Source organism: Ceratotherium simum, chromosome 4 (assembly GCF_057802395.1).
Source record: "Ceratotherium simum simum isolate JZ-2026a chromosome 4, ASM5780239v1, whole genome shotgun sequence".
Taxonomy (NCBI): Eukaryota; Metazoa; Chordata; class Mammalia; order Perissodactyla; family Rhinocerotidae; genus Ceratotherium; species Ceratotherium simum.
In genome coordinates, this window is record NC_141903.1 from 93,665,244 (window position 1) to 93,679,781 (window position 14,538).

At 40.7% G+C, this 14,538-nt stretch overlaps 1 protein-coding gene across 1 annotated transcript; it reads left to right on the forward strand.

Moving 5' to 3' along the window:
* Nucleotides 1-11,072: 11,072 nt before the first annotated feature.
* On the forward strand, nt 11,073-12,032 carry OR2C3 (olfactory receptor family 2 subfamily C member 3). Its single transcript, XM_004420549.2, has one exon. It carries the CDS (start codon nt 11,073-11,075, stop codon nt 12,030-12,032), a length of 960 nt encoding a protein of 319 aa, XP_004420606.2.
* Nucleotides 12,033-14,538: the final 2,506 nt, after the last annotated feature.

Sequence of the window (14,538 nt, forward strand, 5' to 3'; positions counted from 1 at the left end):
CATTATTATTATTATTATTTCATGTTGAAGAATTTTATAATTAGCTTAATTTATTCTCATCTGGAACTTGTGGGGATTTTTTTAGACTCCACATATACGTGAGATCATGGAATATTTGTTTTTCTCTGGCTTGCTTATTTCACTTAGCACAATGCTCTCCAGTTTCTCCCATGTTGTCGCAAATGGCGGGATTTCCTTCTCTTTTATAGCTGAATAATATTCCATTGTATATATACACCACATTTTCTTTATCCATCTATTTGTCGACAGACACTTAGGTTGTTTCCGTATCTTGGTTATTGTAAATATTGTGGTTATTGCTGCAATGGACATGAAAATGCAGGCATTGGCTGACAGGTACACGAAAAAGTGCTCAACATCACTAACCATCAGGGAAATGCACATCGAAACCACAATGAGATAGCACCTGGCAACTGTTAGAACGGCTGTTATCAGAAAGACAAGAGATAATAAGTGTTGGTGAGGATGTGGAGAAAAGGGAACCCTGTGCATTGTTGGTGGGAATGTAAGCTGATACAGCCACTATGGAAAACACTATGGGACCTGGGACTATGGAGATTCCTCAGCATTCTTACTTTAAACCTCAGTTAATTCAATAAGAACTTCTGTCAGTTAGGCAAAGCAATCAAATAATTAACTGAGCCAAGTGGTGTCCTGCTTTTGTTTTTGCCAAAGCACCGAGGTGCTCTGACAGGGTTTGTTGCGTGAGAAAAGTGTTTTTGGTGTTCTATAGACAGACTGAATCATAGTCAGATACTGAACTCTGCATTTTGGCGAAGGGGCCAGGCAAACATAATAGGTGTGTTTGTGTGTGTGAGTGTATGCACCTGTGCACACACATATCATGCATCTGTCTATGTAAAGTTCATTTCTTCAAGTACTGAGGATGGCTGTGTGTCTGAAAGGAATGTAAGAGGTGACATGCTAGGCTGAGAGGTGGCCTCTGTGACGTCATCCTTCCTGTATTGCTTGTATAAATAGGAGGCTTAGATCTCATCAGAGCTAATTGAAGTCTAAGCACACAAGCTTTCAGCTGTAAGATGAATAAGTTCTGGGGAAGTAATGTACAGCATGGCAACTATAGTTAACAATCCTGTACTGTGTACTTGAAATCTGCTAAGAGTGTAAATCTTAAATATTCTCACCTCACACACACATACAAAAGGTAAATATGTGAGGTAACAGATAGGTTAATTAGCCTGACTGGGGGCATCATTTCACAATGTGTATGTATATCAAAACATAACATCGTACACATTAAATATATACTATGTTTATTTGTCAATCATTCTTCAATAAAGAAAAAAAAGAACTAACAAGTGAATATTTTTCTCTTAAGACATTGAACATCAAATCACAGTGTTATGGGCTGAATTTTGTCCCCCAAAATGCATATGTTGAAGCCTTAACCCCACAGTACTTTATAATGTGACTGTATTTGGAAGTAGGATCTTTAAAGAGGTGATGAAGTTGAAATGAGGCCGTTAGGGTGGACCCTAATCCAATCCGACTGATGTTCATATAAAAAGAGGAGATTCTGACTCACAGAGAGACACCTGGGACACGCACCCATAGAGGAGAGCATGTGAGGACACAGAGAGAGGGCTGCTGCCTGCAAGCAAAGGACGGACCAACCCTAATGGCACCTTGGTCTAGGACTTCTGTCCTTCAGAACTGTGAGAAATGAACTTCTGTTGTTTAAACCTTCCAGTCCATGGTGTTTTGTTGTGGTTGTCCCAGCAAACTAACACTCACAGTTTCCATCACAGCTTGTCACACACATTCACTCACAAGCACAAACACAAAGAAAAAAAATTAAAAGTGTATTTCTTTGATCTGTAGGGGGAATGGAAAGAAAGAAAGAGAGTTACCTCCTGGTCACTTATGTTCTGATTTTCCCAGTAACAGCGTGTCCACTGCTGTGAGCGGGAGGCGGGTTCAGGCTGCCAGTGGTGAAGCTCTTGGTCTTCTCCCAGCTCCAATGCAGGTCGCTCCCAACTGATAAAGGACAATTACTCCTCCACTGATTATCTGAGGAAATTTTTGTTTGTAAATTCCCTACATATTTTACATATCCTTCTCTGTAATTTTCTTTTGAATATATGGAGTATTTTAATAAATCTAGGCCAATAGTCATTGAATTGAAAGTCCTTGTTTGTCAAATTAAGGCCATTCTTCATCCAATGGAGGCTTCAATGTCACAAGGGTGACAAGAGGCTGAAGGAACAACTCATTTCAGGCTGTAGTTTAGATTAACTTGAAATGTTAAACAATCTATTCCTTTATGGAGTGTGGAGCAGGTTAAACTTGAGGATTTCACTGATACTGAAAATTTCAGGTTTGCATAAATTACAAACTTACAGATCAATTCACGTGTCTCTTTGAGGTGTTATGGATTCTCAAAGTACAAATGATAAAAAGTGGAAAGTCCAGAGCGAAATATATCTGCCAGAACTAATGATCCACTTGGGGGTTTTCTGTGCCACTTTCCTCCCGGGGAGGAAGGACATAAGCCAGTCCTTCCCATGTGCCGTTCCTCGGGTCAGCAGTGTTCCACAGGAGTTACTTCACATGAAAACATCACACTAGCATGCATTCTCTTCTAAAACATAAAATTACATGCACTATGGAAAAACAACAAGCATAATTACTGGTTATTAGTTTGTCTTTCCATCTTCTCTAAGAGTCCATCACCATCCTTAAAAATAGAAATCCCTGCCACTATTCACCTAAGGATTTCCCATTTTAAGAAGCAGCCAGGTTTCAAATCCATACCCAGATTTGGAGTGTGTGTCTGTGTGTTTCTAATTAGTGGGGTCTGATTGGAAACAGCATTCATTTTCTTTTTTTTTTCTTTTTTATAATTTTATTTATTTACTTATTTTTCCCCAAAGCCCCAGTAGATAGTTGTATGTCGTAGTTGCACGTCCTTCTAGTTGCTGTATGTGGGACGCGGCCTCAGCATGGCCGGACAAGCAGTGCGTCGGTGCGCGCCCGGGATCCGAACCCGGGCCGCCAGCAGCGGAGCGCGTGCACTTAACCGCTAAGCCATGGGGCCGGCCCAGCATTCATTTTCTTAACTGCATCTTAACTGCTTTTCCACTTAGGACCCTCTATTCGGGATCCCTACCTTAGTTTTAGCCATCTTGGGAGTAGATTGCCTGCTCCCATGGGGCATGACGAGACCTTCCGAAATATACCAACAAATGATGAACAGCTGAAATGTTCCTCAATGTTCTACCTCATGTAATGTGACCCACAGGACGGGGGAGGCCACAGCCATTGCTTTGTTCAGTGATGTACATGGAAACTGAAATTCTGAGAAGCTCAACGGCTAGAAATATGTACTGCATTGCTCTAAGTGCATTTTTTTGTTGTTGTAATAGCTTCAATAAGAAAAAAATTTATGAATTAAAGACTTCTGCAAAAAACATAGTATTTTAATTATAAAACAATATACTTGAAGATAAAACTGTGACCACATAGGTGTTTGAGGAATGTATGAATGAAAAAAATAAGAGGCTTGGGTAATATAATTATCACTTAAAGTAATATTTGTGTCATTTGGGAAAAAAAATTCTCTGAGGGAATCAGTTTCTCTTACAGTGTTAATATTCCGTAACTCAATGACTTCTACACAGAAAGGGAGGATGTATAAGAATGACCTTGAGCAAGTCATTATAACTTTCTCAACGTTTTGATTTCTTGTTTCTATAGGTGGTGGCAGGAGATATGTGAATGACAAACATTTGGGAGCAGGGTGATTGTAAAGGATTATAGGTAAATAGAAAAGAAAAAAAATGCAGACCCCAGAGTGAAGTCTTATCTCTTTTTTGTTATTTTTTCCAGCTTTATTGAGGTATGATTAACAAATAAAAATTGCATACCTTTAAGGTATACAACACGATGTTTTGATATATGTATACATTGTGAAATGATCATCACAGTCAAGCTAATTATCTTTTCCAACAGGCTTGTTCAGCTCTCGGGTGGACAAGTTGTGGAAAGGGCTACTTGTTTTTAGCAGGGTGGGAATTCCTTCTTCCATGGGCTGTTTGCATCCCCCTGGTGGCCGTTGTCCTGCGCTCTTTAGTCCAGCATATTTATACATTTATAGATGCTGCATTAAGCAGCACCTATGTACCATGTTCTGGGAACTGGGGATGCAGGAGGGAACAAAGTGAACAACAAATCATTACCTTCATGAGCTTACAGTCTGAAAGGAGCAGGCACGTATGTAAAAATAAGGAAATAAGCACATAGAATGTGAGGTAGTGGAGAGTGCTCTGAAGAGAAGCAGAGCTGGAACAGAGAAAGGGTGGGTCTGCAGTTCCGAGGAGCACGGCTGGGGAAGTGTCAGAATTCAGTTGACTTGAAGGACATGTACCAGCTGGTATTGGAGAATTGCTTGGTGGTATTGGGAGAAAACATGTGTTGGAAGCCCTTAAACTTATGCAATGTTTCATGTCAATTATATCTCAATAAAGCTAGAAAGATACCATTTTATACTCTGATTAACAGACAAGATCCATAATCATTCATTCATTGATTAATAATCATAATAATAAATATGTATTGGATGTTGTCAACATGCCGAGTATCAAGGCATGTAATGGGACAATGGGGACTATAACAGTAAGTATGACAGACACAGGTCATACCTTCACACAGCTTAAGAAGCAGAATAATGTTCTGCAAACTCTTTAAAATACATATCAAAAAACTGAAGACATATAAACCAATGTTACCGCAATAAACAAAAAATTAAAAAAAAAAAACAAACTGAAGACAAGTAAATTTAAGAGGCTTGACTAACAGCCTAAACAAGTTAGTGCCAGTGCAATGTACAAACCCAGTCCTCACTGATTTCAAAGGTCAAATTCTTAGTAAAGATGCCATCCCAAGGCTCTTTATACTATACCAATTGAAGAGTAAATTAATCACGGGGTCCCTTGCTAGAAGGATAAGAAGAATCATCCAGTAAAGTAGTCATCCCATAGGACACATAAAGGCACATCACTGTTTGGTATAGACATTAAAGAAAATCGCAGACCAATATGCTTTATGAATATACACATAAAAATCCTCAACAAAATACTGGCAAACCAAATCCAGCAGCATTTTAAAAGGATTGTACACCATGACCAAGTGAGATTTATCCCAGAAATGCGAGGATGGCTCAACATACAAAAATCAATTGATGTAATTCAAGAAGGGAAGTTCTTCAACATAGTGAAGTCTATATGTAACAAAACCCACAGCTAACGTCATACTCCATTGGAAAGACTCAAAGCTTACCCTCTAAAATCAGGAACATGACAATGATGCCCACTTTTACCACTTCTATACAACATTGTGCTGGAAGCTCTAGCCAAAGGAATTAGGCAAGCAAATTCTTCCAAAGCAAAGGACTTCCAAAATGGAAAGGGAGAAGTAAAACTATCTCTAGTCACAGGTGACGTGATCTTTTACGTATACAATCCTGAAGAATCCACAAAACCGTCAGAGCTAATAAATGAATTCATCAAGGTTACAGGATACCAGACCAAACACAAAATTCAGTTGTATTTCTATATTTAGCAATAAACAATCTGAAAAGGTAACAAAGAAAGCAATTCTATTTACAATAGCACTGAAGAAACAAAACACTTAAGAATAAATTTAACCAAGAATATTCAAAACTTGTACACTGAAAACACAAAATATTGCTGAAAGAAATTAAAGAAGACCTACATAAATAGAAAGATATCCCATGTCTATGAGTGGGAAGACTTAATACAGTTAAGATGGAAATATTGCCCAAAGTGATCTATGGATTCAATGCAATGCCTATTAAAATCCCATAGGCTTTTTTTTTTTTTTAAATGGAAAAGCCAATTCTCAGATTCATATGGAATTGCAACAGACCCTGAATAGCAAAACGATATTGAAAAAGAACAACTAAGTTGGAGGACTCACACTTCCCAATTTCAAAATTTACTACATGGCAGCAGTAATCAAAGTGTGATAACAATAGACATGTAGCTCAGTGGAACACAATTGGAAGTACAGAAATAAACTCATACATCTATAGTCAATTGATATCAGACAGGAGTGCCAAAGCTCTTCAATGGGGAAAGAACAGTTCTTCAACAAATGGTGCTGGGACAACTGAACATACACCTGCTAAAGAATGAAGTTGAACCCTTATCTTACACGATGTTAAAAAAAAATAACTCAAAAAGGATCAATGACCTAAATATAAGAGCTAAACTATAAAACTCAGAATAAAACACAGAGGAAAATCTTCATGATCTTGGATTTCATATTGGTTCCTTAAATATGACACTCAAAACATGAGGAAAAAAAGAAAAATAGATAAATTGGACTGCATCAAAGTTTTAAAAGAAAACTTTCTTTTCACCAAAGGTACTACTAAAAGAGTGAAAAGACAACACAAAGTTGGGGAAAATATTTGCAAATCATTTATCTGAAAAGCTTCTAGTAATTAGAATATATAAAGAATTCGTATCTCAACAACAAAAAGACAAACAAAACAATTAAAAATGGACAAAAGACTTGAATAGACATTTCTCCAAAGAAGATCTAAAAGTGACCAAAAGCACATAAAAAACTACATCAGTAGTTTTTACTGAAATACAAATCAAAACCACAATGAGATACCATTTCACACCCAGTAGGATGGCCATATGTTTTTTTTTTTAATGTATATTTTACCACAATTTTTTTTATTGTGAAATTTTTGTTGTATATTATTGTTTATCAGTCACAATATAAGTGCATGTTTTCTTTAAAAAGTAAAAAATAACAAATATTGGTGAGGATGTGGAGAAATTGGAACATACAGTGCTTGTAGGAACATAAAATGGTGCAATCACTGTGGAAAAGTTTGGCAGTTCCACAGTAAGTTAACATAGAATTAACATATGACCCAGCAATTCCACTCCTAGGTGTATACCTAAAATAACTGAAAACAGGTGTTCCAACAAAATTTGTAGAGAAATGTTCATAGCAGCTCATTCACAGTAGACAAAAGGTGGAAACAACCCAAATGTCCATCAACAAATAAGCCAAATGTCCATCAAGAGAAGAATAGAGAAACATAATATCTTAAAGTCACACAGTGGAACATTATACAAAACGAATGAAGCTCTGACACACACTACAACACGGAGGAACATTTAGAACATTATCATAATATAAGAAGCCAAACACAAAGGCCACAAATTGTATGATTTCATTTATATGGACTATTAAAATAGGCTAATCCATAGAGACAGAAAGCAGAAATCTGGGGCTGGAGAAGAGGCAAATGTGAAGCGACTGCCTAAGGGACCATGGGGGTGATGGAAAGTTCTGGAGCTAGATAGTGATGATGGTGGCACTATTTTGTGAGTGCACTTAAACCCACTGATTCACACATTTTAAATTGGTTATGATGGTAAATTTATATGTTATGTGTAAAAATAAACTCATTCTATTAAGAAAAATGTTAGTTCCTCACTGTAGTGTATGCCAATAATAAAATGATCGGACTTCAAAAAAAACCTATAAAAGCAAATACCAAAATAACTGTAATGAGCAAATATTTCAGACTCTCTTCTCCATCACATGATAAGTCTTTGCATAGAGAGACATGATTCTTAAGTTTTGTAAACAATTGGCATCATAAAAACCTAAAATAAGGTTTTATTCTTAAGAAGAATCACTTCTGTGTGTATAGAAATTACAATGAAATTTTAATTATTCAATAGGGGGAAAAAATTCCCAAAAGCTTCTTTCCCTCCAATTTCACTCCCCTGATGCATCATCCTCCTGAATGCTCCAGGGCATAAAATGAATGTCTTGTGGTTATAACGGGTGTGTGACATACTGGTCCTTTGAGGTCGGCATATATTCTCGTTCTGGAAACACTGTGAGCCAACCTCACTCCTTCTGCTAATAGTTTTCTTAGAAAAAATAAGTGCTTCTTTCTAATTTAAACGTATTCTGATTTTAAGCTTGAGAACGTGTCCTTCAGACACAGGTTTGAACAGAATCTAGCACGTCGGTATTGATGACTTGGTGATCTCTCACATTTTTAGGGCTTCCCAAATCCCATGGCTACTCTCCTACTCTTTAATGCCACATGCACTGCATTCATGGATCTTATCGATCCTTGAAATGAAATACCGCCCATTACCCAACATTTCCCCCTGCAGACAGGGAGATGCTGCTGCTAGCTCGCCATCGGTAAGAGACATTCTTGGTTTATTTGTTTGTTTTTCGTGGTATTTCAGATAAACTGGGATCACAGAGATTCTGCTAATTCCAATTCAGGTCAATGAGCACTGACCCATTTCAATAATCTGGTTTGCTCTTCTTGGGGTCTTGGGCATTTTAGCTGGTAGCCTGCATTCAGGGGTAGAGTTTGTGACGGTGTGATTGACTCATAAAATTTGGACTCAAGAAGTTTCCACAACTGTGACTGGGCTCTCTTTCTTTGTCATAATGGCCCAGGACTAGGGATGGGGTCACATTTTCAAGAATGACTTTGTCGTGACAGTTCTGGTGAACCTCTGTGGATGAGCTAACCTCTTCCTCACTAGGAGTGTTACTTCTGTTCTGAGAATCTGGCCGTCTTGGGTGTAGCTCCAGTCCTTGTCCTGAGCAGTCTGGGACTTCGGGTAAGCCACTGAACACTTCTAGAAAGATATCAGATCATCACAAATGTCTCACTTCCTCAAAAATTCTGCTCAACTATTACGACGTGACTGAACGGATGGTCCCCATCTCTTGGTGAAGGTCATACATTTTCTTCATGTGTGAGTGACAAAGTCCCCATACCTCCACAGAGGGGACACGTGCACCCACGGGGGACAGCAGAGCTTCAGGTTAGCCTTTTCCTTTTCCACGTCCTCGTCAGCTGATCTGAGGTGACTCTCTGTGGGGCAGTCACTTTATTGTATCACGACTCAGTTGCACAGAACTATCCCCGTTCACTTCTCTCTCCCCATCCGCATTCTGGAACCACCCATGTTCTGACAGCTCTCGACGCCTCCTCGATTTGCAGAGGGTCACAGTCCATCCCCTGGGTGCTTTCTCAGGGCGTCAGTGCTGCCCCGGCCTGCTACGTGCAAATGAGACGATTGTCTCAGCATTCTGGCTCAGTCAAGTCCACACCGGTACAGCTTCTGTGCGTGAATTTCGGCAACTGCCTGAAGCTCTCAGAGCCCCATTCCTCCATGTGCACGATGGAAACTGTACATGTATTTTAAAACACTGTTCGTGTACATGTGTTCAAGTTTGCTTTGCTTGATGAATTTCCAGCTGTAGAGGTGGATGAGTTTCACTCCCTGGGATTTTAAAGGGTTGACAGTTGTCTTTATAGGTGCTCTGTTCCTCACACCTAGATGGACTCTAACTATAATGAATTTGTGCTTCCTTTTAAAAGACAGGGAAGAAAAAATTTGATTTTTTTTTTTTTTTTTAAAGATTTTATTTATTTATTTTTTCCCCCAAAGCCCCAGTAGATAGTTGTGTGTCACAGCTGCACATCCTTCTAGTTGCTGTATGTGGGACGCGGCCTCAGCATGGCCGGAGAAGCAGCGCGTCGGTGTGAGCCCGGGATCCGAACCCGGGTCGCCAGCAGTGGAGCGCGCTCACTTAACCACCAAGCCACGGGGCCGGCCCTTTTTTTTTTTTGTTTAAAGATTTTAAAAATTTGATGTTTTTACTAAAAAAGGCTCCAGAACTTTGCAGGAACATCTGAAGCAGACTGAGATTGTGCCCTTTCCTCTATGGGGGCTTCTGGCTTCACTCCTTGCCCTGCTAGGTCATGGTTTGCTTTCTTCCACCTTCGTAAGAGAAAGGGATAGGCTGGGTCACCTATGCATGACTCTGACGGTTCCACGAGTTCTTTCCTGACAACACACTGCGAGACTGCACTGCATGTCCCTCAACGATGCCTCATATTTCTCCAGCCCTGCCTCCACCGGGACCACACACCATTCTAACGACCTGTTTCACAATATGCTCGTTCAATGACTGTTGATGAAGGGACTTCTGTGTCCCTGACACTGGGCTGGGCACTGGGGACCAGCAGTAGACAGAGTAGACTGAAGGCCATGGCTCCATGGAATTTCTACTCCTGTGAGAGGTAACAGACATGATACATTAGAACCGTATGTGTTCTATGGTGATAAGTCCTATGAATAAACATAAAGCAGGAATAGGGGAGAAGGCAGCCAGAAGGTGCTCAACATTGAATAACACTGTGAGGGAGTGCTCACTGAAAGGTGATTTTTGAAAAACGACATGAAGGAGGAGGGAAAGTGAGCATGCACATGTCTTGGAGGAAAGCTCTATAAGCCTTGTTCCAGGACATTGGGGTGTGGAGCTGTGGAGCGAGATGGTCACATTATGTCCACTGTAACCTTGTGGCTGCTGTGCTGAGAATACTGTGAAGGAACGTAACGGGGAAGCAGGGAGACGAGTTATGATGTTAGATCAGTAACTCAGGTGATAAATGATGGCGCCATGGGCCAGGATGAGGAGCAGAGCTGGTGAGCGGTGATGCGATCTGGATGTACTTAATGAGAAAGCAAAAATTTTTGACAACTGTGGGATCTGAGAGGAAGAGGAACACAAGGTGGACTCCACGTGGCCATTAGCCGAGAGAGGAAGAAGCTCAATCTTAACGCTGTGCAGTGTTTCATCACAGGAAATGCCATCCTCTACCCAACAAAATCCTCAGCACTCAACTTTTAGGTTGTTGATGTTGCCACCAAAGTAATAGAACAGTAAGAAATCAATGCCAGGAATTTCGCATGACTGTCCATTTTTCCCCAGGTACACATGTTCCCATGTCCTTTAGGACACCGTACAAATGGTTCTTCAGGAAGGTGATGCAATTCCGTCAATGGAGCTGCTGGGTGGATGCTTTTGAGAGCAATGGGTCTAAATTCATGTTGAGAGTGTGCTAACTGATATAGTCACTTCATGCCTCATATCCTGTGCCCCCCACTCACCTGCAGGTGGCCTTTTAGTCCCACCCCCAGCTGCATGTGGTGATGGAAATAGCCAACACAAGCTCTCCAGGAGTCTTTGTACTCCTGGGTTTCTCTTCACGACCCTCACTAGAACCTATCCTCTTCTTCCTTGTCTTGGGGTTTTATGTGGTGTCTGTCTTGGGCAATGGCATGATCATTCTGGTCTCCTGTGTGGAGGTGCACCTCCACACTCCTATGTACTTCTTTCTTGCCAACCTCTCATTCCTGGACATTAGCTTCACCACCAGCGTCGTCCCACAACTCCTGGTCAACCTCTGGGGACCACAGAAAACCATAAGCTATGGAGGGTGTGTGGTCCAGTTCTATATCTCCCACTGGCTGGGGGCGACTGAATGTGTCCTCCTGGCAGTCATGTCCTGTGACCGCTACGCTGCCATCTGCAGGCCACTCCACTACACTGTCATCATGCATCCACGGCTTTGCCTTAGCCTGGCCTTCGTCTCGTGGCTCGGGGGTCTGACCACCAGCACGGTGGGCTCCACACTCACCATGCTCCTGCCGCTGTGTGGGAACAATCGCATAGACCACTTCCTCTGTGAGATGCCCCTCATTATGCAACTGGCTTGTGTGGACACCAGCTTCAATGAGGTGGAGATGTACATGGCCAGCTTTATCTTTGTTGTCTTGCCTCTGGGTCTCATCCTGGTCTCCTATGGCCATATTGCCCATGCTGTGTTGAAGATCAGGTCAGCAGAAGGGCGGAGAAAGGCATTCAACACATGCTCTTCCCACGTGGCCGTCGTGGCTCTGTTTTATGGGAGCATCATCTTCATGTATCTCCAGCCGGCCAAGAGCAACTCTCACGAACAGGGCAAGTTCATAGCCCTCTTCTACACCGTGGTCACCCCGATGCTGAACCCCCTGATTTACACGCTGAGGAACAAGGACATGAAGAAGGGTCTCAGGCACCTTGTGTTAGAGAAGTGCTGTGGCTTTGCGGGGACGTGGGGGCATATTTAGAGACAGGAGTCACTTGTGAGGATGGTGAACAAGTTTATAGTTTTCAAAATAGATTTTGGGGGCAGGATATTTGGGATATCATTTCTGTTCTAATGTTGCGTGAGTTTAAGGAAGGTGACAATCTGAAATGAATGTGCTCGCTCACCCTTTTCAGGTCCAGGTGAGGAGAGAGTATTTGCTGTTTCTATTTTTCGTTAAAAATCTTAATGTTTAGTTAGTTGTTTATATTGTTATATAAGTAATATATATGTCAATTGTCATATTGTTAACTGTTTATCTAGTTATATATGTAAATTGTTATATTAGTTTTTACTTGTTTAAAGTAATCTCTGCCATTGAATGTGCCTAATCTGTGTGAAGTCCTTTACATTTTAGTCCAATATTTGTAATGACTCAGTGACGTAGATATTATTAACTTCATAAAGTTTAGGTAATTACAAAGCTATTAAAGTTTTATGTTGAATTTAAGCCTAGATCTAGCTCTCCATAGACATGCTTGCCATTTTGCCTATAACCCCTTGTGATATAATAAGAAATACATATTTGATCTTTGTGTCTGGTTCCAGGCAGAGAGCTTCTAGGACCCTTGGAGTTTCCTCAGTGACTTTGATGAGAAGAGCTTCTTTTGTTATTAGTAACAAGCCCACTTAAACTCTACCTGATTTATGCCACTGAGGTGACTCCAGGTGTGGCCCCTGGATAGCTTCAGGATGGGGGCTGGTTGCCAGGGAAACCAACCATGTGATTAGAGGGTTGGAAATTTCAGCCCCAGCCCAGAGGAGAGAGGCTTTGGGGGAGGGGGGCGGGGCTGGAGGTTGAGTTCAATCACCAATGGCCAATGATTTAATCAATCACGTCTAAGAATGGAACCTCCATAAAACCCGAAATGATGGGGTTTGGAGAGCCTCCTGGTTGGGTGGGTGTCACACTCCAACCTCCACAGGGACTGACACTCCTGCTCTGGGGACCCTTCCATACCTTGCCTCATGTACCTCTTCATGTGGCTGTTCATTCGTAACCTTTATAATAAACCAGTAAACTTAAGTGTTTCCCTGAGTTCTGTGAGACATTCTAGCACATCATGGAACCTGAGGAAGGGGTCATGGGAACCACTGATTTATTGCCAGTTGTTCATAAGTACAATGGCAACCTGGGACTTAGGACTGCCTCCTGAACTGAGGGCTGCCGTGGGATTGAGCCCTTGGACCTGTGGGGTCTGTGCTGACTCATGGCATTGGTGTCAGGTGGAATGGAGAGTTGGGGAGTCTGGTGTCTGGAGAGTAGAGAACTGGTTACTCTTGTGGAAAAATCTCACACATCCGGAATCAGAAGTGTTGTGAGTAAAAATAGCTCATACCCCTCAGGAGGAGAGATGTGAAGATGGAAACATCTCCAGAGTAGAAACTCAGAGTCAGATTGCCAGCAAATTCGTGTTTCATCAGCAGCATGCTACACTGGTTTATCTATAACTACTGAACTATCAACGTTCCTACTCAACTCTAGACCTGCTGTTTTTGGGAATTGTTAGGATGTTTTTATTCACTCACTAGTACATTTACTTACCTTTTTCATATGTCCAAGCATGCATTCGTTCATTCTTAAAATTAGACCTATTTCTGGAGGTTATGAAAATGAGCTCACAACGCTGCTCTAGGACAGAGAAATCAGGTTCACAGAGCGGTCGCCGGCTTGTTGATTTAAAGCTCAAAACAGTGTTGAGTTGATAAGGTTGACATTTTAGAGATGAGACAAATCTGATCAGAGAGAAAATTCTGATTAGAGAGAAGAGATGGCATTTTGTTTGTCTTTGAGCCTTACAATAAGTAGAGGGAACCACAAAATCATCTACTTGCAACAATGTTTTGCATGGTTATTCTTTAGATGGTCTTTTTTTCCACAAATTCCTGCCTCCAAAAAAATTTCCCCCACTTTTCTGAATTAAACATCTCGAAATGTCACATATAGTTTCTCAGACTGTTCTTTTGATTAATACCAGCAGACACCGAGAGATTTGGTTCTTGCATAAAATGTAAACAGAGTATTGTGTTGATAATGGTTCAACTTTATCAACTATTAACTCCTTAGAAAGCTTCATTTCTATTGGAAATTAAGAGTCTGTAGGTCCACAGAAAATGGGAACCAATAATTTATACATATATGTATTTACTGTAAAAATGAAAAAAATTACTAAAACTTTATGAAACCAAAAAGTTACCCACATTTACCCAAATACTGCTTATTTTAATTATTCTCTTCTACCCAATTCCGTATGTTTGTTCATTCAGAAGTGGGGAACAGCATAGTTTAGGCATAACTTTCTACTTCCTTTACTAATAAGACTGACAACAATCATATCTGACATATATTGAGTGCCTAGTCTTGCCAGGCACATTTACGGGAAATTTTTCTGACTTCACTCATTTAGTTTTCACAATAAAGCTATTACAATGGTACTGTCATTTTCCCCACGGTATAAATGAGGAAACTGAGGCTCAAATTAGCAGAG